This window comes from Crotalus tigris, unplaced genomic scaffold, assembly GCF_016545835.1.
Source record: "Crotalus tigris isolate CLP2741 ecotype Arizona unplaced genomic scaffold, ASM1654583v1 scf7180000024285.889131, whole genome shotgun sequence".
In the NCBI taxonomy this organism is placed as follows: Eukaryota; Metazoa; Chordata; class Lepidosauria; order Squamata; family Viperidae; genus Crotalus; species Crotalus tigris.
Window position 1 is genome coordinate 677,142 of NW_024100458.1, and position 22,579 is coordinate 699,720.

The following is a 22,579-nucleotide window of genomic DNA, read 5'->3' on the forward strand; positions in this document are numbered from 1 at the left end:
GATCAGCGACAAAGAACAAAGGAGATGAAGAAAACAAGGATGAAAAGGCTGGACATCTCCAAAATGACAACAAAAGCCACAGAACAAGGAAACAATAATCCAGCAGGTCACAGGTTGTCTAGGGTTACTATAAATACAATGAATTAGAAGTTGTACAGATACTAAATTAATTTTCACCTTGCATAAGAGGCATATGGAAGCATTCACATTTTAGAATAACAAAAACTTATTACATACACCAAGTAGCATCTGGAAATCTGTCAATATTCCAAGTGACAAGAGACTTAACTTCTAATTACCTTTATCCTAGTGCCTAGATTCTAGATTAAAGTGCAAGGAACACATTAAGGTGAAGTAAGTGACAATTCCCATAAGGAGCAGGGATGCCAAGGGCAGTCCAACTGTGTGGGAGGCTGCAGGTGATCCATCTGGCTTCTACTGATGGAATGATAAATTAGTTGTTCATCTTTCTTCATAGCTCAAATTTTTGGGGATGTCTTACTTTGAGCTTGGGTGTTCCTGTGCCATTCCCTCCATACCCATCTTGTTTACCTCAAAGAAGAAAATCAAATAAAATGAAAATTATGGTTGCAATAGTTTTGAGCCTAAAAAGAACATCCTTTTTGGCTAAACAAAATCTTAAAGCAATCCAGTGTTCTAGTTCAGTTTACAGTTTGATCTCCAAAGCTAAACTATTCTATTATAGACAAAATTTACACTATCCGGATATACAAGTCAACAGGTGTTCTTAATTTACTCTGTATTCCCAGAAATAGAGCATCATTGTCAGTAAGTATAAAGAAGAAGAAAAAACCTCAAGGAAATGGGAATGGCAGAAAAGACTGAAAAGCAAATCTCTCATGTCAGTCAACACTGAAGAAATTGCAACAAACAGTTAATCACAAAGCTGTCGATTAACATTTATTAACTGATTTTCATTTCTTCACTTTTATGATAGGTATAATGTTCTTGAGAAGTAAACAACTATCTAACGTCATATATGAAATAAATGTTACAGGGTAAGATGCAATCCTGTGCATTTAGTTTGGAAAAAGTTCTAGTGAATTCAAGGAAAATTACTTCTGAATGGATACTAAGGTTTTTTTTAATGGATTTCCTAATTTAACTCTTCTTTTTTTTAAAGCTTCATGTCAGAATTAACGCAAAATATTCCATCTGTAAAAAGCAGGCAAAAGATTGCCTGGCCTTACTTCGTATTCGCTCCTTCTCAAGCCGGATTTGTTCCTCGATGAGTTTTTGTTGTTCTTCCAGTTGCCGAGATCCCTCTTCACGTAACCGCTGGATCTGGGATGAGTAGCAGAAAAGAAAAATCCTGGCAATATTACTTTAAGAACTGGCACTCATAAAAAAAAATCTACTCGTTCACAATTTTTTGGGAAAGGGGGAACTGTCATAAGAAGTTGACCTCCTATCACTGTTCTAGCTCTACGTTGTATTTACTGACTACAATTAAACAAACTACAGAGCTTCTCTTTTAACATGTGAAGTATGAACATAGAAAACTGTCTATATCATCAGATTATTTTATCATCTTGCTTAACAATCTTTACATTTACTGGGGAAGAATTCCTAGATCTGCAAACAAAAGTTATATTGAAAGACGCAAAGGACTGAGACCTGAAACTTTATCCATGCAAAGCAAGTGCTTTCCATTGAATTAAATAATACATTCCTTTGTGCTTGTTTGCTTGTGCATTGAAGCCCGAAAAGCAAATATATTTTAACTAGGATCCCAGCATCATTATTCTGTATAATTCAATTATTCCATTGCTCTTCCTAAACATGACTATAACCACCAATGAATTTCATATAAAATAGTATCTGTTTGCCACAATGGCTTTACCTCTTGCTCTAATGTCCTAGTTATCTCAATCTCTTCTGCCCTGCTAACCTGGGAGTGAGCTTCTTTTTCCCGAGCTTCAAGATCTACAGCAAAGGAGAACAATTAATTGCAAAGGGATTTAGTTTCAATAGTTTTTATATGTACAATTAAAAGAAAAATTCAATATAGATAAGAAAGCACCAGATATAGAAGACCATAAAGCAGTATTTGAAAATGAGTTATATATAAATGATGAACATGTAACTGCTAAAATGTATAAACGTTTGTTAAGATTTGAAAGTGAAGAACAAATTAAAGAGTGTATGATAAAACGGGCAAAGAACTTGGGTCGCAATGGAATAGTGAAATAGAATGTAATCAAAAAGGTTTGAAATTCAGTGTTCTATAATTTAAAAGAGAATGTTTATAAAATGATATTCTGCTGCTATATGTCACCAGAGAAATTATCTAGGTAAGATGGATAAAGGTAATCCTAATTACTGTGGGAAATGTGAAAAGCATGAAAGAACATTTTATCATGCACGGCATACCTGTGAAAAAGCAAAAAAGTACTGGAAACACATGCATATGATGCAAATTTTAAAATTTAATATTCAGATAAAACCTAATAAAAACTTTACTTTCTTGATACACAATTAGAAAAGACTCATGGACAATTGGTTTTCTATATTGTAACTGCAGCAAGGTTATTATAGCATGAATATGAGAAAACATAGAAATATAAACAGTGTAGGAGTAGGCTGTGAAGATGGCAAAATTTGCAGAAATGGCAAAATTGACCTGTTTGATTAGGGACAAAACAGTATGTACTCTTATAAAAGATTAGAAACCTTTTTGCCAAAAATGAACAAAAATGGAACTGGTGATATCTGGATTTAAAAGTATTGAACGTAGGATCCCTATAATATAATTCTAAAGAGGAAGAAATGATTTTAAAAAATTGTTTTGTATCTGTGGTAAAAATTGGAAGCCATGACTTTAACTTTATTTTCTCTTTATTTGTGTCTAGCACCTTCATCTTTCCACTTTCTCTTTATATCTTTTAATTATGTCTTTTAATTTATCTTTTAATTATATCAAAAAGCTAAATAAAAAATATTTTAAAAATCTACAGAGAAGAAAATCCATAAACTTACCTTTTTTAAAAAATGGAACAAAATAAACTATTTTGATTGTAACTATACTTCACTGTACCTATAATCTTAATAGTATATAAATATGCAGTTTGTAAATGAATTGCATATATGACATTATTGTTAACGATCCTATAATCTGGGCGGGCATTTATTTTCTCAATAAAAACAGTCTAATATAACATACCAAGTTTGACTTTCTTTCTTCTTTCATCAAGTTTCTGGGTCCTTTCTGCTGCTTGTTTCTTGGCTTTCCTTACTCTATCATAGGCTGCCTACAGAAAAAGTAACAAGGACAAAACACATTGAAAGAAGGTAAGAATTACAATCACCTATTTAAAACATTAAATTGGTCTATTTGAATTGTTGATAGTTATATATGTTTCAGTATCTTTCATTACCAAAGATCAAAAAGAAGAAAAAGGATGTGATCCTATTAGTGAGGGAAGAATACAGAGAATAGCACTTAGCAATAACACTTAGACTTATATACCACTTCCCAGTGCTTTATAGTCCTCTCTAAGTGGTTCATAAAGTCAGCATATTGCCCCCAACAATCTGAGTCCTCATTTTACCGACCTCAGAAAGATGAAAGGCTGAGTCAACCTTAAGCTGATGAGAATTGAACCGCCAAACTGCAGGCAGCCAGCAGTCAGCAGAAGTAGCCTGCAGTACTGCATTGTAACCACTGCGCCGCCACGGTGCACGAGTAAAATAACAATGTTATTTTTATAGGATGTCAAAGTACATATTTGATTCACTAATAACTTTAGTTTTAACATCTATGGAAGTTGACACAAAACTGAATGTTGAGTGTTAGACATATGAAAACGTTAAACAAATATGGAAAGCTTGGTGGAGGGAAGAAATGTAAAGAAAATGTTGCCTTACTACCTGTTTTATGTTTTTCTGAGCCTTTCTCTAACTAATATTCTTTACTTACAGGTTCCATAGTTTATTAAAAATATATCTGAGAGACAGATGGTTGACAGTATAACTCTTACTCCAGGGTATGATTCTGCCTCTCAAAATATAGGATAAGATTCTTGTAGTGAACTAAGAAGGGGTTCTCCATACACAAACAAGTAATTGCTGAAAATGAAGCAACTGAAGCACTCTGGGCATCTGTAAGGCCCTTACAGATTTTTAGCGGCTGAAAAACATGCACAAAAGTATTTGCTTGTCCAAACACTAATTTGCAATGACAAAACCCAAAAAATGTTTGCATTTATAACACAGAACCAAATCTCTTACCCTTGCTGCTGCATCTGTTAGAACTGTTAATGCCTGAGACAATTGATGGAAGAGTTCAGCTACAGAACAGAACATTAAAAAAAAAAAACCATAAGCACAGGGAAATTCATATCGTTTTAGGTGCGTATCATTTATTTACTTTACTCGGGTAACTTAACACTTAACACAATAGGATCAAACATCAGAAATTACGCTTATTTTAGAATTTAAACTCACCCTACCTTTTAAAACTCAATTTGGTATTGTTGATTATTAAGTTTATATAGTACCTAATTAAAGACAAAGATTCCTAAGTTCTACATCCTTAAATGTTTCAGTTTTTTCACAATTAAAGGTGATAACCGAATTCTCCAAAAAGAAACACACTTAAAAGAACCAAAAGGATCATCCTCACAGGTAAGAACAATTCAAGACTGCCTTGGCTGGCCTCTCAAGTGGAAGGGGGAAAGCCCTGGAATGAGGATACTGTGCTGGTAGAAGGCAGAAAGAGTGGAAAGAAGACTAATTCCACCCCTCAATGGAATACAGGAGGCCCTCTAATCCATAATATTTTGTCCTCTCAACATGGCTCTCTGGCCAGACCTGCCTTAATGACAGGCCATTTGACAAGATAGACAGGATGGGTACATTAGTGATAATACAAGTGTGCATATTGCTAGATTAAAGACTAATCTGACAGGTTCCTTGGCAGCGATGGGCTCCTTGGTAATTTAATGGCAGCATCTGTGGTAAAGATCATTGATAAGGTAGGCCTTTGAGGTAATCTATTAGGAGGACCTACTCTAAGGACCACACTGGATCTCCTTCATAAATAAAGCAAGCTATGGAGCTGCACCAACCAAACTATTGACAATCAATTGTTCAGCAATGCAGATTAATTTTATTTATTTATGAAAAGTTATATTGCTGCCCAATTCACTCTGATTCCGGGCAGCTTACAAAGATAACTGCCGCTGCTCAACAGTTTCACAGCATCAACATTGAGACTGGCTCTTCTCTTCTCTTAACCATCAGTGGAAGCTTCTCCTTTCAGCATGACCTTGTTGCAAAAGTGTCAGCAGCCCTGGGTTGCCTACTGTCACATATGAAGAATGTAAACACCTGAATGATAGTGTTGAGTGAGAGATAGATCAGTATCACACCAGTAATGCTAGTCTAGTGACTATCTTGCAACCTGTCTCACAGAAACTGCCATCTCATATCACTAACTGTTACTGATTTTAGAAGAACTGTTACATACATTATTCCTACCTCACCATATCATTATATGTTTAGAGGAAAAAAATCTATTCACTCCTGATGGATCACACATAAAACAGTTATAAGGAGAGCCAGACAGATTTTTTATCACAAGTCTCTGTACCTGCTTTGGGATTGTCTGGATGTTTATCTGGATGACAGGTTAGGGCCTTCTGTCTGTAGGCTTTCTTAATCTGTACCAAAAAGAAGATAGAATGAACAGTGAGGTCAGCTGACTGTATCAAAGTAATGGTCAATAACAATATCAACTCGCTAAAAAGTGATAAAAATTATCTCAAAAATTGGCAAACGTGTATTGTGGTTGCCCAAGCATATCTGCATAATTAAAAAAATACCAACATTTTTCAAATATCTCTTTTCATTGCAATGGAAAATATACTTTTTAAAGGCTGAAATGGATTTGTATTTAGATTCCTTACAATAGTTAGGATAAATTGAAACATTTAATCTTTACTCTTTACTCCTAAAGAGAGACAATGGGATGAATCAAGGTGGACAAATCACAGACACGTTAATCTCCATATGGGTTACTTAGCACTCTGTCTTAGTTAATGTTTCAAACAGTAAAACAGAGAAGGATGGAAGGTAAAACTGTACTATCAATCTGTACTGCAGTAAATATGTCCTTGGCACATGGAATCAATTAAGTCTCTATGATAAATATCATTGAATATTTGGGAAGATGCGACTTATTTATCCTGTATAAAAGGTTCTTGCAGAGAAATGAGAGGGGCACAACTGAGCTGTAACCATCTAAATCAGGGGTGTCAAGCTGCTGGCCCGTGGGCCGGATGCATCATCCCAAAACCGCGCCCACCCCATTGCCGGCAATGGAGAAAAAGCTCCGGTACGTCGCGCAACATCACGTGATGTCGCAAGTTTGACATGCCTGATTTAAACTGTAATTGCTCAGGAAAATAAATATTTGACAAGATAAGTTTCTTAGCTGGTACCATATTTGATACTGACAAATAACTCAAAAAAGAAATGTTGTTTGATCCAAAACTAGTAAATACAACAATTAAGCTTCATTTCATATTTGACTGGAACAGTTTTTGTGAATAATGAAGGTTGGGTATACTTGTATGAATGATTTTCAATCTATCCTACTTTCAACATCATCTTTTCAGAATTGCTGTGTTTGGCTAAAAAAAAATTTAGGAAGTGTTTTGGAATATATATTTAGCAAAAAAGGATCAGTTCTATGAATCTAATTGTTGTAAATAAATTCAAAAACGTAGCTACACATCTCTGGGCAAATCAGGAACAGTTCAAAATCCAGATTTGAAACACGTTTATTTTATTGATTTTTATCAGGGGGATACTTTCAAATTTCCTAATCCACAAGCAAAGGCCATGACTGCAGCTTATAAGAACTATAAAGGAAATATACAGAAGAATTTAGATTGCCTATGTCTGTCCAGAATTGTGTCTCAGTTTAAGCTGATGGATCTGATGATATTTTTCATCTCAATTCCAGCATTATGCTTCTCTGACATTAAAAACTATGATTTTTAATACAAGTATAAATTAAAATTTCATTTCTATTTATTTTATTAACTATAATATTCTCTATCAGGAAATTAAATTGAAATTTATTCAGTAATGGCATATTAATACACTGCTACCAATATACTATCCAAATGTTTATGGTAATTTAGCACCATCTAATGGACTACATAAGTATTACCTTACAAAAAATAACACTATGCTTCATGTATATAGTTCTGAGTTAATAATGGCAACCGGGACCAAAATTTCCATCACTATGTGATGCAGTTATAAAGCACAACACATGACCATATTACTTAGCAATGGCATGTCCCAGTTGCTGTCCTTAAGCTAATCCCATGCTGTCGTTAAGCAAGGATGTTACATGGTTGTCCATTTGTGACCTCCTGCCAGTTTCCCTGTGACTTGCTGAAGGACTCTGGCAAAGGTTGGAAATGGTGACCATGGGATGCCGCAACACTGTAATTGTGAGCCATTGCAAGCATATGACCACTGCAACATTTACAAAAATTGGTCCATTTTCTTGAGAGAGAAGAGTCCAATTTTCCCATTTCTTCTAGAACTTGGCATGGAAAGAAGAATTAACAGCATATCATAAATATGTGTGGCAATAAATATGTGGTACTTGTAGAGGGATTAGAAAGAGATTCCAAAAAGTAAGCTGTTTGCTCTCTTGGAGCAAATAGTGTAAGTAATTGCGTAGCAATGCAATTGCGCTGGCAGCTCAAGGCTGGGAGTTGCAAGCACATTTTGCAAACAGTTTCAGAACTCTCTTGAAATCTCTTTCTCTCCAATCTCTCTACTCTGTAAGATGAGGGGAAGGGTGCAGCATAGGAGGGAAAGAAAAAAAAACCACAGGTCAGGCATAGAATGCTACTGACTATAATGGTGACCACATGACTGAAGGTCATAAATGGTCATGAAATTACTTTTGCAGCACCATTGTAACTGCAAATGGTCAATAAACAAGGACCATCTGTATGATCATAACAATTCAAAGCAAGCATTTAATACTGGAGCGAATGTGAATCTCTATTGTATAGTCATATACATCCTCTTTCAAACTCCATCAATCACACTATTGTTCTTCTTCCACTATCTTAGTTTTGTTTTGTTTTGAAAAAAAAGTTCAATTGTTTTAATAACCATTCTATTGTTCTCATTGTCAGTGAGGGTTGTATGTGGCCCAGAGCCACCTTCAATAAGATTTGGGCGGAGCGGTGTTATATAAATTTACTAAATAAATGTTTTCCACTGAGACCTGGATCAACTATAGCTTTCACAAGAATACTGATCTCAAGTGCAAGGCACCATAATCTTCAGGAATACGAGGCCATCACCCTGCAGTTTTGACAATATTGGGTAATATTGGGTTTAGCCCTGTTCCCATGCTCCCAACCACTAACATCTTCTCCACAAAGTTTGTCCTGGATCTTGTTTCTCAAGTCCTCTAAGGCAGGTGTCTCCAACCGTGGCAACTTTAAGAATTCTGGGAGTTGAAGTCCACAAATCTTAAAGTTGCCACGATTGGAGACCCCTGCTCTAAGGCGCAACCAAATATTGGCACAGGAAAACCGCTAGCATAGGGAGAAACTAATAACCCACAAAGAATCCCTATACTGGTCAATGGACGGGCCTTGAGATAGATACGAGTTCTGGCACATTTTAAAGAGGTTTGCTGATTAGCCCCATTTATTCCTGTAGTAAGGGCCGTTTTTTCACTCCGTGGGCCGTTTCCATGTGCATTGGACCGCGATCCCCATTTGCCCTGGCCAGTCACAACTGGGAATGATGGAGACACTGGGCCCTAAGAGCTCATTTATCCGCGGAACTTCCAGAGAAAGATTAATACGTCTGGTTTACGCATGGCTTGTAAAACCAAAGCAGTTTCAGAGCGTACGGTGCTTCTTCGGACCGCCTCCAACGTCTATCAAACGGGCATGGTTTCCCATCCCCCAGCTCGGGCCTTCCTAACCTCTTTATCCGTCGCTTTCTCGACCACTCCCAGAAGCACGTAGAGGTCCAACTCCAGCAGTTCTTTATCGACCGCCATTTCCCTCAGATTTGCTTCTTACAGTTACCGACCGGGATAATTCGCTCGAGCTTGCTCCCTTCCCCCGCTCCTCCTTTGCCCCGGTAGCGATTTGGCTTCTGGGAAAACGTGGACTTTTTTCTTTAGAACGTCTCTTCTCCAGACGGAAGGTGGGAGTCGCGCAAACTACAATTCCCAGCATGCCAAGGTCGGGCCTCGTCATCGTGATTCGATTAGAACTTTCCGGAGCCGGGATTGGAGAAATCGTCGAAACCGCAGCAAGCGCTGCGTCAGTCATAGTGGGCGGGGAAGAGTCTCTAGGAAATGTAGTCACAGAACGGTGCTGTATTGTATTGCCTGTCACCCATTTAGACCCCAGGGTCGTAGAAGGGCTGTAAGTATAACACCTGCCGTCACGTACGGTAAAAGGAGCAGTAGCCAGACTTTGAAAAAGGCAGAAAAAGCCTGTTAGATTAGATTAGACTATCGGATTATCAGTCTAAATTACCCTTCCTTTCATAAAGTTGCCTTAATCTTTTCCTTTTTCGTAGGCATCTTGGGGTAACCTTCCCAGTTCAACTGATGTGTTGTACCCCAATTCTGATCATTCCCAATGTGACTGTAGTTTTCCATACCTAGCTGGACACGGTGAGAATTTGGTCTGCATCTTTAGAGGTGACAGGTTTGAAAAGTTGGTTATAGGGGAGTCGGCTGATTTTGTTTCCCTAATTCACCACGGCAGTCAATGAAGAAACGAAGGGGGGGGGGAATTCAACAGTAAACATGTATCTTTTCAAAACAGTTAATGTAACGGTCATAAATGTTGACTAGTGTCTTTTTTCCCCCTTTCAATAAAGTTTGTGCTGTTTTATTCTTTTGTGAACAACATATTTTTTGGAAGAGACTATGTTGATCTGCTATGGGTCTGCTTCTGAACATTGTAAAGATAAAATGAATTACAGGAATTGTTCTAGTTAAGAATTAGCGAAATTAGGATTAACACTTTTGAAAGATACTGGATTGGGAAAGCCTAATCTTTGAATTTTTGTTTTTTCTCTATGATTTTAATTGTTATTAGGTAACCAAATGTATAGTAAGATTTTTTTTATTATGAAAGCAAAATCAATTACCAGTATCACTTCTTTAGTAGATCATGTTTTCATTGAATCATTATCAGCATTTTATATTTCACTCTTATTCTTTGTTCTATCTCTGAAAAGTGAACCATGGGATAGCTGCTTGCAGACAAAACAAAATCACGTCCCCACTGGTATTTTTTGTGAAAACTCTAAGAAAACAACTCAGCTAGCATCATGGATAACAGGTGTTATGGTTGTGCATCAAAGTTTACTGTCTTCAAGAAACAGGCAAGTTTTTCTTCAGTACTCAGTGTCAGCAGTTGCAAAAACTGAATGTGGTAAATCTGTGTTGAGAGAAATGCGATCTCATACAGTAAAATGTAAAAATGTAGAATTCACTCAGATTTCATGCTCATGCTTCAGATTCATGCTTCTTTTGGTCCCTGTAATCAGTTTTAGATATTTTAATATTTAGTTATTTTAATATTTTACATTTTATTTGTTTTATGGATTTTTTTTGGTTCTATATTCTGCCCCAGAGTCTGTTGGAGTTGGACAACTATAACAAATTTGAATAAATAAATAAATGATGGATGCTAAGCAAGTCTCTGCCTTTCAGGTTCAGTTGTTTGATTGTTTTTGTTTTTCTATAATAAAATAACCAATAAGGAATTTTTCCTTAAAAGGTCCCAAAAGATGGTTCTGGTTTCACTTTGAAAAGTGATCTGTCTACTTTAATGCACAGTGAATAGAGAATTCACATATACTCCTTAAAAAATGAATTAAATAGGGTATATGAAATACAATGATAAACTCATACATTAATGCTAAAATATTCACAGAGAAAAGTGTGTGATGCTGATGTATGATTGCATGTCATCTTTTTACATTATTGAATGAAAATAACTTAGATTTTGAGAAGTGTTTTAAAGCCCATTTCTGCTTTTAAGAGGTTCTCCAGTAAATACTGATGTTTTATCTGCCAGTGCATCACTGATGATGTTTTATCCATCTTAAAACTGGGCAACAACTCACCAATGGGGTGGGGGAATAATTTAAATAATAGCATATGACACCAACTTCTTCCTAAGGAAAATATGAAAAGACTTCTGCCCAAAAATGTCTAAGTCTTGGGGAATTTTGATTAGCTAATTATCACTATAATGTATGCTGTGACACCTAAGCTCTTTTGTTTTTCCTTCTCTTTGTTTATTGTTTGTATAGCAGTTTGCTTGTTTTGCTTGTTAACTGTTTCAATATTTCTTGCCATCACTTGTTTTAAAAAATAGTAGGATATAAACAGAATAAAATAAATGATATAGTATACAGGTGTTATATTCCATGCTCTTGCATGTCAGATGTGTGCTTTGAAGAGACCTGGAGGAAAAACTTTGTTTTCATATTGGCTTTCTACAACAAGAGAACTCAGTTTCACACTTGTTTGCTTGCTTGTTTGCTCGCTTGTTTGTTCATTCATTCATGCATGCATGCATGCATTCTAGCTGTCCATCTCACTTTTACATGGTCTAGGCCAGAGGTAGGCAACCTTAGCTTTTTTATGACTCGTGGACTTCAACTCCCAGAATTCCTGAGCCAGCATGGCTCAGCTTGGAAACCTCTCCCTTTCCCCTCAGCATGGCTGGCTCAGGAATTCTGGGAGTTGAAGTCCACGAGTCATAAAAAAGCCAAGGTTGCCTACCCCTGGTCTAGGCAGTTTACAATAAACCAAAATAAAATACATAAAATATACAATATAAAAAATAAAAGTAAAACATATAGCGGTCGGGCATAATCTAACCAATCACCCATACAACCAGGAAATGAGCCCTAACCCATGCCCAGGGCCCCTCTGGCTCAGGCACAAAGACCCACACTTTCTTCTACAGGAGGCCTTAGTCAGCCAGGAGTGACATGAATGTGACACAAGATCCTATCAGTCCTGAGGACCCTGTTCACTTTCTCAGGCCAAAGAGGATCAAACTCTCCCCAGATAACCAAGCTAGGCCCAGTTCCAGTAACCACCACAGTATGAAAGTATCTCCCTGGATGAATCTTATATAAGAAGGAACCTTCCAGTCGTCCTGCGGCAGTCTGCTTAAGAGTGCTTTTCTCCATTGATTTTTTTTCCCCCTCTCAGAATGGTTGCAAGGGTTGTGGTCGAGGATTTTGCTCAAGCTGCCTAGGATTCAATGCCATTGTTCCTCGTTGTGGGGACACTCAGCAGAAGGTTTGCAAGCAGTGTCACGGAGAGTTAACAAGGTAAGAACAGAACTGAATTCTGATCCAAGTGATGGACTGACAAAATTACAGAGCTCAATCAACAGCAAATTGCCATTTAGCATTCTGTGTATTAACTGCAATCCACACAATCGTTTAAACAGTGTTTCTCAACCTTGACAATTTTAAGACATGTGGACTTCAACACCCAGAATTCCACAATGCTGGCTGTGGAATTCTGGGAGTTGAAGTCCACATGTCTTAAAATTGTCAAACAATTTAAAATTGAGAAACACTGGTTTAGGAAATGTACTACCATATTACTTACTCTACAATGCTAAAAGATTTTTCTGGGCAATGAATTCTGGCATTAAGTTCAAATGCTTATTGCCACAGGGTTTCTCCCTTATTTTGGGGGGTTTGCATAAAATCTATCAAATCTCATGACGCTTAAGGTGCCTGACTATGTGTCACATAAGGAATGTAGATGGGGTTGTGCTATATATAATACTAATGTACTGTACAAATGGTTATTAATGTATTTATTTTGCACATATTCTGATTTCCAAGTATTAGAGGAATAGATTCAGTCAAATAAAACACTGGTAATTAGTCCCAAATAGGTTTATACATTTTATAACATAGCAGTTTTAGCCTCTATTTTATGACATTCTTATTTTTCTTTTCAGCAGACCATCTAAGTCAAATTCAGCTAGATGGTCTCCACCAGAGAACTATAAGAAGTGAGTTCCAATAATCAGAAAATTAGTTTTGCTTCATGATCTTTATATATTTGTAAAGCAAAGTGTACATATGTGTGATGATGAATCACCAGTGGCCGTAGCCATTTAATAGCTATTTGTTAAATTCCTTTATTTGTTGCGGGATTTAAATTCCTTATGTTAACAGTTAAAAAAATGTAATTCCTTTCTCAAAATAACTAGAGTAGGACTTTTCTCACTATATATCTTGTTAGTTTAAAAAAAATTCCAAGAACCCCTGATCAGAAGCAAGCACCAGTGATACATTGACAATAATATGAAAAACTAAGAATAATATGCATACACTGAGGGCCATATATCTAGGATATGTATGACAGTTTAATATTGTAATACTGAAAAATTGTGCATTAAAATCACTATTTGTGATGTCACCTGGAATGAATCTGTTATGAATGCTTAACTAAAGGAACCAAACAAGGTTAAGCCCATTGGCTTCTAATGGCGCAGAGTTTAGCAACTAAGAGATTTCAGAATAAGAGTGAAATTATTAACTCTGGCCAATCTATACATCCAGGAAAATGAGGGTATCAGAAGTGATTGCCAATCCTGATACAGTCTTCCTTCTGAACTTCCATGGTGATATGGGGGAAACAGTGGTTAGAATGCAGTATTGCAGGCTAACTCTGTCCACAGTCAGGAGTTTGATCCTGACCAGCTCAAGGTTGACTCAGGTTGATAAAAATGAGGGCCCAGATTGTTGGAAGCAATATGCCGACATTGTAAACTCTCAAAAGAGTGCTGTAAAGCATTATGGAGTGGTATATAATTCTAAGTGCTATTGCTATTGTTATTCCCGTCTGTAAGGACTGATCCATTCACATGTGTTTGTAGGTTGCTTGATGAGTCATGCTGTTTTATTTCAGTGAAACATGAACGAATTTGGCAAACATCTCTCTGTTTTTATGTCTTGCAAGGCTCACGTGTAATTTGTCACTTGATGCCCCAGTAATTAATCTGTGTGTGTGTTTGTCTGTCTGTCTGTCTGTGAATCAAGTCTTAGAGAAGCATTTCTGGTAATCCTGTTAATTCACACAGGACTTCTTTTTGCAGGCGGATTGCAGCTCTTGAAGCCAAGCAGAACCAGACGCAGAGCCCTCAGAAAGGCTTGGTGAAATCTCAGAGTCAGACAGACTCCAGATATCGAGGGCTGTCAAAAGAGGATAAGATTCTAATGGAGAGACTGGAGAGGCTCAAGAAGGCAGCAAGGCCTAGTGAGTTGCTCATATTTTCACGCTGGGGTCTGCCACAGATAGAACATACCGTAAATCAGAGTTCAAGAAGAAAATTCTTAATGTTCGGTTTATACATGCAAACAGAGAAGCTGCCTTACTTATGCTCTGGAAACAGTTTCTAAAAGAAGGCAACGTGGGCACCAATTCCTCAATTATTGTTTCCATAGTAGATTAACACTGATCATGTTAGATTAGATACATATATTCTCTTCCCCCGCCCCTTAAATTTTGGTTTAGAAGTGCTTAATGTTGGGTTCTTGCTATTCTTTAAGTTTGCATTTCGTTCTGCAGATGTTTTATTACTGGGCTGAGTAACACCATCAGTGCAGGGGGAGCAGAGAGAACAATGCAGTAATTTTTCTGTTCACAGGAAAAAAGATTTCTGAGTAATGTGCTGTTTAACAGAGATGATTTTTGATGGGTGCATGGTGAGGCCGGTATTGATAATTCCATAACCCTGAATCAACACCGCCAGTTTCTGCATTGGTTTTTTATGTATAGAAATAATTTTATGCTTCTTTTGGTCACTTATTAGCAAATAAATCTGCTTTTAAATTGTGCAGAGTCTATTCCATCCCAGGGGGAGATAGAATCTAGGCTGGCGGCCCTGAAAGCTGACTCTGGAAGACCCGTTCCGACAGCCCAAGAGATGGAGGACCGTCTGGCAGCCTTGCAAGGCAGAGCACTTCCATCTGCAGCCCCCAGACCCGTAAGCTACCTTTGCTTAAAAAACAGACCTTTCCCAGAGTTTTTCTAGCCAGAGAAAATGATTGAAAATTACCTGGCCATTTTGATTTGCCTCCAGATTGCAATGTTTAAATGGGACAGAAAGGAAAATCATTAATATATGGGCAGTCGTTATTTTAACTGTATTCCATTTAATTTAATTAAATGTAATTTCCTATACTTCCTCTTGCTTTGGTCAGGTATACCCGGTCTCCAGCAGCAAGACCCAGGCTGAGCAGTCAAATGACTTGCTGAACCAGATGGCTGAAGAAGTCACCATTGATGAGAGTGGAGGCTTCACAGTTACATCTCAAGGTTTCTCTTTAGCTTTAATATGGATTCTTATTTTTGATGTAGAAATGGAAGCAAGTAGGTCCTGAAATCTCATACAACAAAGTGCTCCCCCACTACTGTTCTTGACTAAGGGGCTGCAAAGATGCCCCTTCCAGAGTCCTTGCATTGCTTCCAAAGCCTTCTTCTTAGCACCCAGTTCAATTTTGGTGAAGAATCACCATTAAAATCCTCCGGTTTCTATTTGTCTTCAGATTTTGTTGAGCTAATGTCACTATTTATTAATGGAGGAATAACTGTCTATTCAATCTCTGCTTTAAGACATTCAGTAAGAAAATACAATCTACCATCTTGTGCTCCATTATCAAAGAGCACTTCACTGTCAAAATCTTTTTCCTAATGTTCATCTGGAATCTGCATTTTCCTAACATGTTTATTATTTGGTTCTTGCATTCAGGGAAATTAGAGAATAAATTATATTTTCTGCAGTGTGTGACACCCTGTCAGATATTTGAAAAATGCCATCATATTAATACTCTTATCCCCAAACAAGGCAAAATCTTTATAGGCTATAGCAGGGGTGTCAAACTCAATTTCATTGAGGGCTGCATCAGCATTGCGGTTGCCCTTGGGGGGCTGGGTGGGTGTGGCCAGGGTGGGTGTGGCCTACTGGGTGGGATGGATGGAGTGGGTGTGGCCTACTGAGTGGGCATGGCCAGCTCTACATTGTTCGCGTCAAGGGTGCCTGTGGGGGCCTGGGCAGGATTGGGATAGATCTGAGGGTCTCTGGCAGAAGGGGGTAGGCACCAAGGCATCATCCATTTCTTCATTCCTCACAAAGGGTGACACCTTCCCAGCATGTACCCAGGGGGCGGGGCCAACATGGCAGGGGCTGGGTCCTCGCTGTTTCTAGACAGCCTTGTGGAGCTAAGACTGAATGTGTTTCAGTATAGATGGCCACCACAAAATTGTACATTGGCTCCCAGCTGGCCTGGGCCAGGGCCAAGACAGCGGGGGTCGTTCCCTCACTGTTTCCAGGATGGCTTCGCGGGCCACATCTGGCCCCCGGGCCTTGTGTTTGACATGTCTGGGCTATAGGGATTCTTGTTTCCTGCCTTGTTTGACACAGCCTTCTGAATGCTGAGAGGATGAAAACTCTTAAATCAGAGGCTGGCTGAAGATTTTAAAAATGCTACTCCAATTTGCATAGGAAAGACAGAAGAGACCGGTGAAGCAGCTACAAGCCTTTGAATTATCTCCTGTCTTTTAAAATCTTCTATTCAGAGTTATTTATTGTGAGACAACTAACAATTGTATGAATAAACTGATTCCAGTACGATTACACTGTGGCATAATTAAGAGCGTTTAGACTGTGGCGTGTTTTATTTTTGGCAAATTATTGTAATGGCTGAGTGATTGTGGTGCAGCTGTGAATTCACTCTGGGATTTTGCCGTTTCAGAAGTGAGGACACAGAATTGGAATAATTTAAATCAAACAGATGGTACCGCAGGCACTTCAGATCTGTCTCTTAGGCAATTGGAGGAGGAGAAAACTAAACTATTGGCACAGGCTGCTGCTGAACTCAGGGAGGAGAACACCAGGGAGGAAAAGATTTTGGAAGTGGCCAAGCGATTGGCAGTGTTAAAAGGCAAAGATCCTGAGACAGGTATGCAGCAAGCAATATTCGTATCAGCTGAGGAAGACTTTAGTTTATTTGACAACAAATCTTGGTTGGCTAATAGAAAAATATCCAAGTCATAATTCTCAGAAGAACTTCTATTTCCTGGTGCTAGGATTTTGGTTCTTTTAAAAGCAAGTAATTAATAGGTATTGATAGCTGGGAAGAGATGTTAACGGAAGTACTTTGTTTGTTTCACAAGCAAAACTGTGAAACCAAAGCTGTCTTTGTTCCAGTGGGCTAGATGAACAGGGTACATTCATGGGGTTTCCTCAAGCCTGGCACCAGCCTATGGCACTGCTGAGCAGCTGACGGGCCTTTGGGTCCTTTTGTTTTTGCTTTTCAAAATCTTGGTTCAGATTTCTGCAGTTATCCTGATGAAATATCAGCCTAATCATTGTGGCACAACTGATTGGTTCATTGCTGTTATTGTCTATAGCAGGGGTAGGCAACCTTGGCTCTTTTATGACTCGTGGACTTCAACTCCCAGAATTCCTGAGTTGAAGTCCACGAGTCATAAAAGAGCCAAGGTTGCCTACCCCTGGTCTATAGGATAAGTCTATAGGACTTTCAAATGGGAGGTTCTGGCATTGGGTTAATCCTTCACAGGAGGTTTCGTAGAGGCCCCCTCTACTTTAAAGTTAATCCATTTTTACATCTCAAGTATACTTCCCTTAAAACAACCTCGCTTCAATATTAACTGCTACTGGTAGTATTGCCTGTCTGATTGTTCCACTGGCATATCAGCAGCACACTAGCCTCTTATCTCTCATGAAGCCAAGAAACTAAAAAAACCAGAGGCTGGCCTTTTTCTTTTCGTAGAAACCTGATATGTAGAAATCAGTTTTTGAAGGTTTTTTTTAATTAATTCATCATAATGAATTGTTATGTTGCAGAAAAGCTGCTGTGAGTGACACACGTACAGTGAGAGCTGCAAGCATTAATCAGTTGGATTAGCACTGGCAGTGGAAAAAGACAACCCTCTGATACTTAGCAATCACACTGGCTTTGAGAAGGTGGTGTCAGAAGTGATAAGACAGCTCCTGAATCCTCCCAGAAAGCAAACTTAACAAAGCACATTTGAGGCTGAAGGAGAACAGATCAATTACTGAGGAGAAAAGGATGTATTTTTGAGAAAAGGACCAAGGAGAACAAAGATGAGGAGGATGGCCTACTGGCTGCCTTGAGAGACCAAAGACTATTGCTTGTATATCAGATGGTGGAATGGAGATTACTTGTGGATCTTTCAGGACCTTCCAAATCAGAAGTTATAGAAGCTGGGCTGTCACTTATCCTGCTTTATAAGGACTTGAAAGATTAAGGGTCAGATTAATCCCACTGCAATGGGAATGATTTATGGAAGGCCTAAATTAACGTATGGGGGAATTTATGGAAGGCAAGACAGTATGTTGTACAGCATGATCTGTGGATGTTTGCAGTAACCTGAAATGACGAAAAGCTACCTTTATGAAATCATGATTACATCTTCAGTTTTATTTTTCTTTCTTCAACAGTTACTTTGGATGATTACAAGCTCCCTAATAGTGATGAAGAGGAGGAGGAAGCCATCCAGAGAGTTTTGAAACAGGTATCTTACAGCTGACATAACTTCTGCAGAGTTAATCTGATAATCTTTTACTTCACACCCAAGCTTGATTTTTCCCCCCATGTATTAACCTTTTTAACCTTAGTGGGTTCAGAAGATAAAACTTTGTTTTGTAAGTTTTGCCAGCTAAGTAAGGATTTGAAACTCAATGCTTATTTAGATGGTAACTTGCTACACCGAAAATTAAGATTAGAAGGAAGCAGCCTCTGAGAGTACTTGTTGCTTGAAAGAGAGATGAATGGCAAATAAATTTAATAAATAAGTTTATTATATATGCTACTTTTTTTGTTACCAGCTTACTGAGGAGGCAGCTCTGGATGAAGCAAGTGGTTTCAATATTTCCCCAAATCAGTCTGCAACTGCGCAGTCGAATTCCACTGAGAAAACCAAGGTGAGCAACATCCCTAGATATATACAAGCACAGTATTGTGAAGCTAGTATCTTCAGGACTGCAACTAAGGGCCAACAAAAAGTTAGTTAGATCCCTCAAATTGTGTTTCTTTAGGATTATCAACTGTCTCCAGACGCCAGGCCAAAGAGCAAACACCTTATCCTGAAATTTAAAGATAAATGGTTTCTCCAGGGCCAACTTTCCCCAAGCTTTATACTTACCCAACATTTTGTAAAGAGCTGGTCAGTTTCTTTACAGAATTGCCAGCAGCCTTCCAGGTTTGGACAGTAGAGTTGATTTTCACATAAGCAAGGGAAAGTGAATGGGAATACATTTTTGTATTTCCAGGCATTAAGAACTGGTACATTTCAGTTATCCAAAGAATTATTATGGGTATTCTAGTAATCCTACAACTGCATTGGAGGGAGGCTATGTAGAGAGATGCCAGCTTTGAACCAGGGCATCCTGGCTCAGAATGCTCATTGTTTTTCCAGTCTTAAGTTATCAAGTCTGGGTATTTGCTTATCATACATTTGAAATACTTACACAGCACTTAGCTCGATTACCTCTGAGTAAATAAATATAGCATTAGAAAGCAGAGTTCCTGAACTCTCAGTTGTTCTATGTTCTTGCCTCTTATTTTGGGTTCTTAGCCTATATCCTCTTAAGTGCCCAGCTCATCTTTCTCTATCCTACCATCTGATTTTTTTGTCTCCAGATCCATAATGCGTTTGTTTTTGAATGGAATAAAATGTGAAATTAAAACATCTTGTAAAATGTCGGCTAATGATACACAAATAGCTACTTCAGAGATAACATTTTGGGTTTCATTGATGAATAGATTTAGAGGAAATGTATGGAATATGACAGTGATGCCTATTTCCACACCTATCCTTTAAAACAAGGAGGAACTCTTATTATGAATTTTTCATAATGTGGTATCTCCTCCATTAGGCACAAGCTTCAGTTGTTACTAAACATCTAATTTGGCCTACCAAAACACCAGACAGTGATGAGGAAGAATTACCCTGGTGCTGTATCTGCAATGAAGACGCCACTGTGCGCTGCCACAGCTGTGATGAAGACCTCTATTGCCAGCGCTGCTTCAGGTAACAGGCAAAGTGTCATTGGGTAAAACACAACTTCCCTTGCTATTTCTTTAGGAAACACAAAGACTGAAACAAAGCTCTTGAACTGAAGATACCATAAATGAATCAGCAAAGTTGGCAGAATGTATAGTGTTAAAGCTACAGACCCTAGCTCTTGGATCCTATGAGGAATTCTCTTTAGGGTAGCAGTCTCCTGTAGCATTCAAATCATTCTCCCAAGAGATGGGGAATCTCCCAGGTAAGCACTGTGAGGAGAAGAAGGGGTACAATTGAAAAGGGACGTTGTCGGAAAACACCTTCATATGTCTGTCTCATATGTCAAAACTTGGTTACTTTGCTTACAGTTCCCGACTTGCCTGATTGGCATAGCCAACTTTTGGTCAACACTGGCTAAATTTTCTGTTTTGGTTTTAAGGGAAAGCCATGATGAGTATGATTGGAAAGAGCACAGAACATCTGGCTATCGTCCTCCCCGCCAGCAAAAATGAGCCCAAAGAACATGATGGGAAAGGTCTGAAAAAGACATTGGCCAAAAATGTTTTCCACTGCACATCAGCTGGGCTACAAAAATCAACTCTGGAATATTGAGGAAGGGCAAAGCTATACTTCGCAAGAACAAGCAGTCGCAATGAAGTTAAATAAGACTCTGGAGCTGGTTTGTTTTGTGAAAAAGCCATGGAGAATGATATGGAAGGTTATTGTGTTCCTGAGGACTATGATTAGTGGAGAAATATGAATATTTAAAAAAGTATTAAAGTATATGAAGAAAATAATGTAATGAACTTGTACTCTGTTTCTCTGCTACAAAAAAATTAGGGCCTTATATTTCTGATTTTTAGCAACTTATCAAAAAAAAAATAAGTCACTTTAAAAATTATGTACCGTTGTTCAGTCCTCAGGAAAATCTGTTGCTTTAGGCAGTCCTTGGACATTCCTGGGGTGGCCTAACTGGGTTGAGGTTCACATCTGCATCATACACATTCTATTATGCCTCCCATTGTCACTCCTTACCAAAGATCATGAAGTGTTTGGGCCTTCACAGGGTATAGAAAGTCTTTGCAGAGACCAAGCCAAATGGTTAGTAAAGGTACTATTTCAGGTTGATATCTGTAGAAGGGCTTCAGTCTCCTTATGCTGATCTCATAATCAATTTCATGGTTTCTTAAGCACCCACATTCACTAATTTTTCTTTCAGTTATACCAATTGTCTGTTGAAATGCACATGGAAGAAAGGCGATTGATTGAAATGTGGGTGCTTAAGAAACCATGAAATTGAGACTTCCTAGATAATTCATTCCTGAAACATCATTTTTTTCATTTTAGATGTACAGTATGTCATTCTTCTCCTCACTGTCCGATTTCACTAGAATTGTTCCTCCTGGAGCACTTGGTAGAGAGAATCATGTCCACTTGCCTCTCTCCTCAAGGTTTAAGCCATCAGGAGGAATGAAAAACTAGCTATTAATTCATCCCATTGCTACCTGACTGATGTTCAATGTTGGCCTTATGTTACATGTCAAATATATGGGAGGTTCTCTATGGGTATAGCTTATAGAACACAATGGGATATATGTTTTGTTAGAGATTTGTTTCTTGTTTTAAATTGGGAATCAACAGAAATGATGTATGACTTTCAGTTTACAATGCACTTTCAATTTAAATAATTAACAGTCATATTCTTTTTCATTTTATTTAAATTTCATTGTTCTATCTATTTTTAAAATCTCTTTATCTCCTCCCCTCTTGTGATAAGACCCTCAGTATGTTCCTCAAAGACTGAGGCAGCCCTTAAAATGGATAGTTCAGATGACAATCTTACAAAATAATGTTAGAGTTTACATTCTCCTTTATTTGCTTTTCTCCAAATTAATACATGAACCCATATGGCTGAAATTATTCTACATATCTGAATTTAGGGCAATAAAATGACTTTTCTTCCCAGACTGACAGCTCTGCAGAAACTGAATTTCTTTTCTGCTTTAAGAAGTTACAATTGTGTTAATCAATTTTAAAGAACTAATAACCCCCCCCCCACACACACTGGCATTAAGTTATGTCTATCAACAGCTGATCTGCAACTGTATTAATTTCCTCACTCAAATTTTGTCCTTTGCATGTAATTGTGACTTAGATGAATTAAAGGACAACCTTCTATGCCAACTCATGAATTTGGTGAGAATCTCAATGCAATCAGATATGAACAAAGATTCATTCAAATTATCTCAGGTTGTGTGATAATTGCAGGATAAATAGATCCAGTAATGCCGGCACAATTTCCAGCATTGTAGTAATATACATATCACCAGGTTTGGATAATTTCCAAAGCTAAAATAAATATTTCAACAGGCAGCAAGTTTTAAGTTTCACATAAAAATGGCAAAGATTTAATTGATGATTCTGTATTGGGAAATA

The 22,579-nt window shown here is 37.9% G+C and overlaps 2 protein-coding genes across 4 annotated transcripts in view; one reads left to right on the top strand and one right to left on the bottom strand.

Annotated features, from left to right (window-relative positions):
- The window catches only part of DNAJC17 (DnaJ heat shock protein family (Hsp40) member C17), a 29,154-nt gene extending 19,947 nt beyond the window's left edge, over positions 1 to 9,207 (bottom strand). Inside the window, exons 1-7 of the mRNA XM_039323840.1 lie at positions 8,999 to 9,207; positions 5,615 to 5,684; positions 4,252 to 4,310; positions 3,185 to 3,272; positions 1,865 to 1,947; positions 1,212 to 1,305; positions 503 to 552 (exon numbers count right to left, since the gene is read on the bottom strand). Of these exons, the coding sequence (XP_039179774.1) occupies positions 503 to 552; positions 1,212 to 1,305; positions 1,865 to 1,947; positions 3,185 to 3,272; positions 4,252 to 4,310; positions 5,615 to 5,684; positions 8,999 to 9,076 (522 nt within the window). The 5' untranslated portion in view covers positions 9,077 to 9,207. The remainder of the gene's footprint in view (positions 1 to 502; positions 553 to 1,211; positions 1,306 to 1,864; positions 1,948 to 3,184; positions 3,273 to 4,251; positions 4,311 to 5,614; positions 5,685 to 8,998) is intronic.
- Positions 9,208 to 9,307: 100 nt separating this feature from the next.
- On the top strand, positions 9,308 to 20,945 carry ZFYVE19 (zinc finger FYVE-type containing 19). 3 transcript variants are annotated; one of them, XM_039323839.1, is made up of 13 exons: positions 9,308 to 9,449; positions 9,607 to 9,703; positions 10,276 to 10,422; positions 12,272 to 12,393; positions 13,044 to 13,094; positions 14,184 to 14,344; positions 14,929 to 15,074; positions 15,292 to 15,406; positions 16,843 to 17,049; positions 18,576 to 18,649; positions 18,963 to 19,058; positions 20,013 to 20,167; positions 20,583 to 20,945. In XM_039323839.1, the coding sequence occupies exons 3-13, from the start codon at positions 10,369 to 10,371 to the stop codon at positions 20,653 to 20,655; spliced, it is 1,254 nt and encodes a 417-aa protein (XP_039179773.1). In that variant the 5' UTR covers positions 9,308 to 9,449; positions 9,607 to 9,703; positions 10,276 to 10,368; the 3' UTR covers positions 20,656 to 20,945. The 3 variants fall into 3 exon arrangements, with proteins under 3 accessions (XP_039179773.1, XP_039179771.1, XP_039179772.1); XM_039323837.1 differs by having other exon boundaries at positions 9,310 to 9,449; positions 13,041 to 13,094; XM_039323838.1 differs by lacking the exon at positions 9,607 to 9,703 and having other exon boundaries at positions 9,355 to 9,449; positions 13,041 to 13,094.
- Positions 20,946 to 22,579: the final 1,634 nt, after the last annotated feature.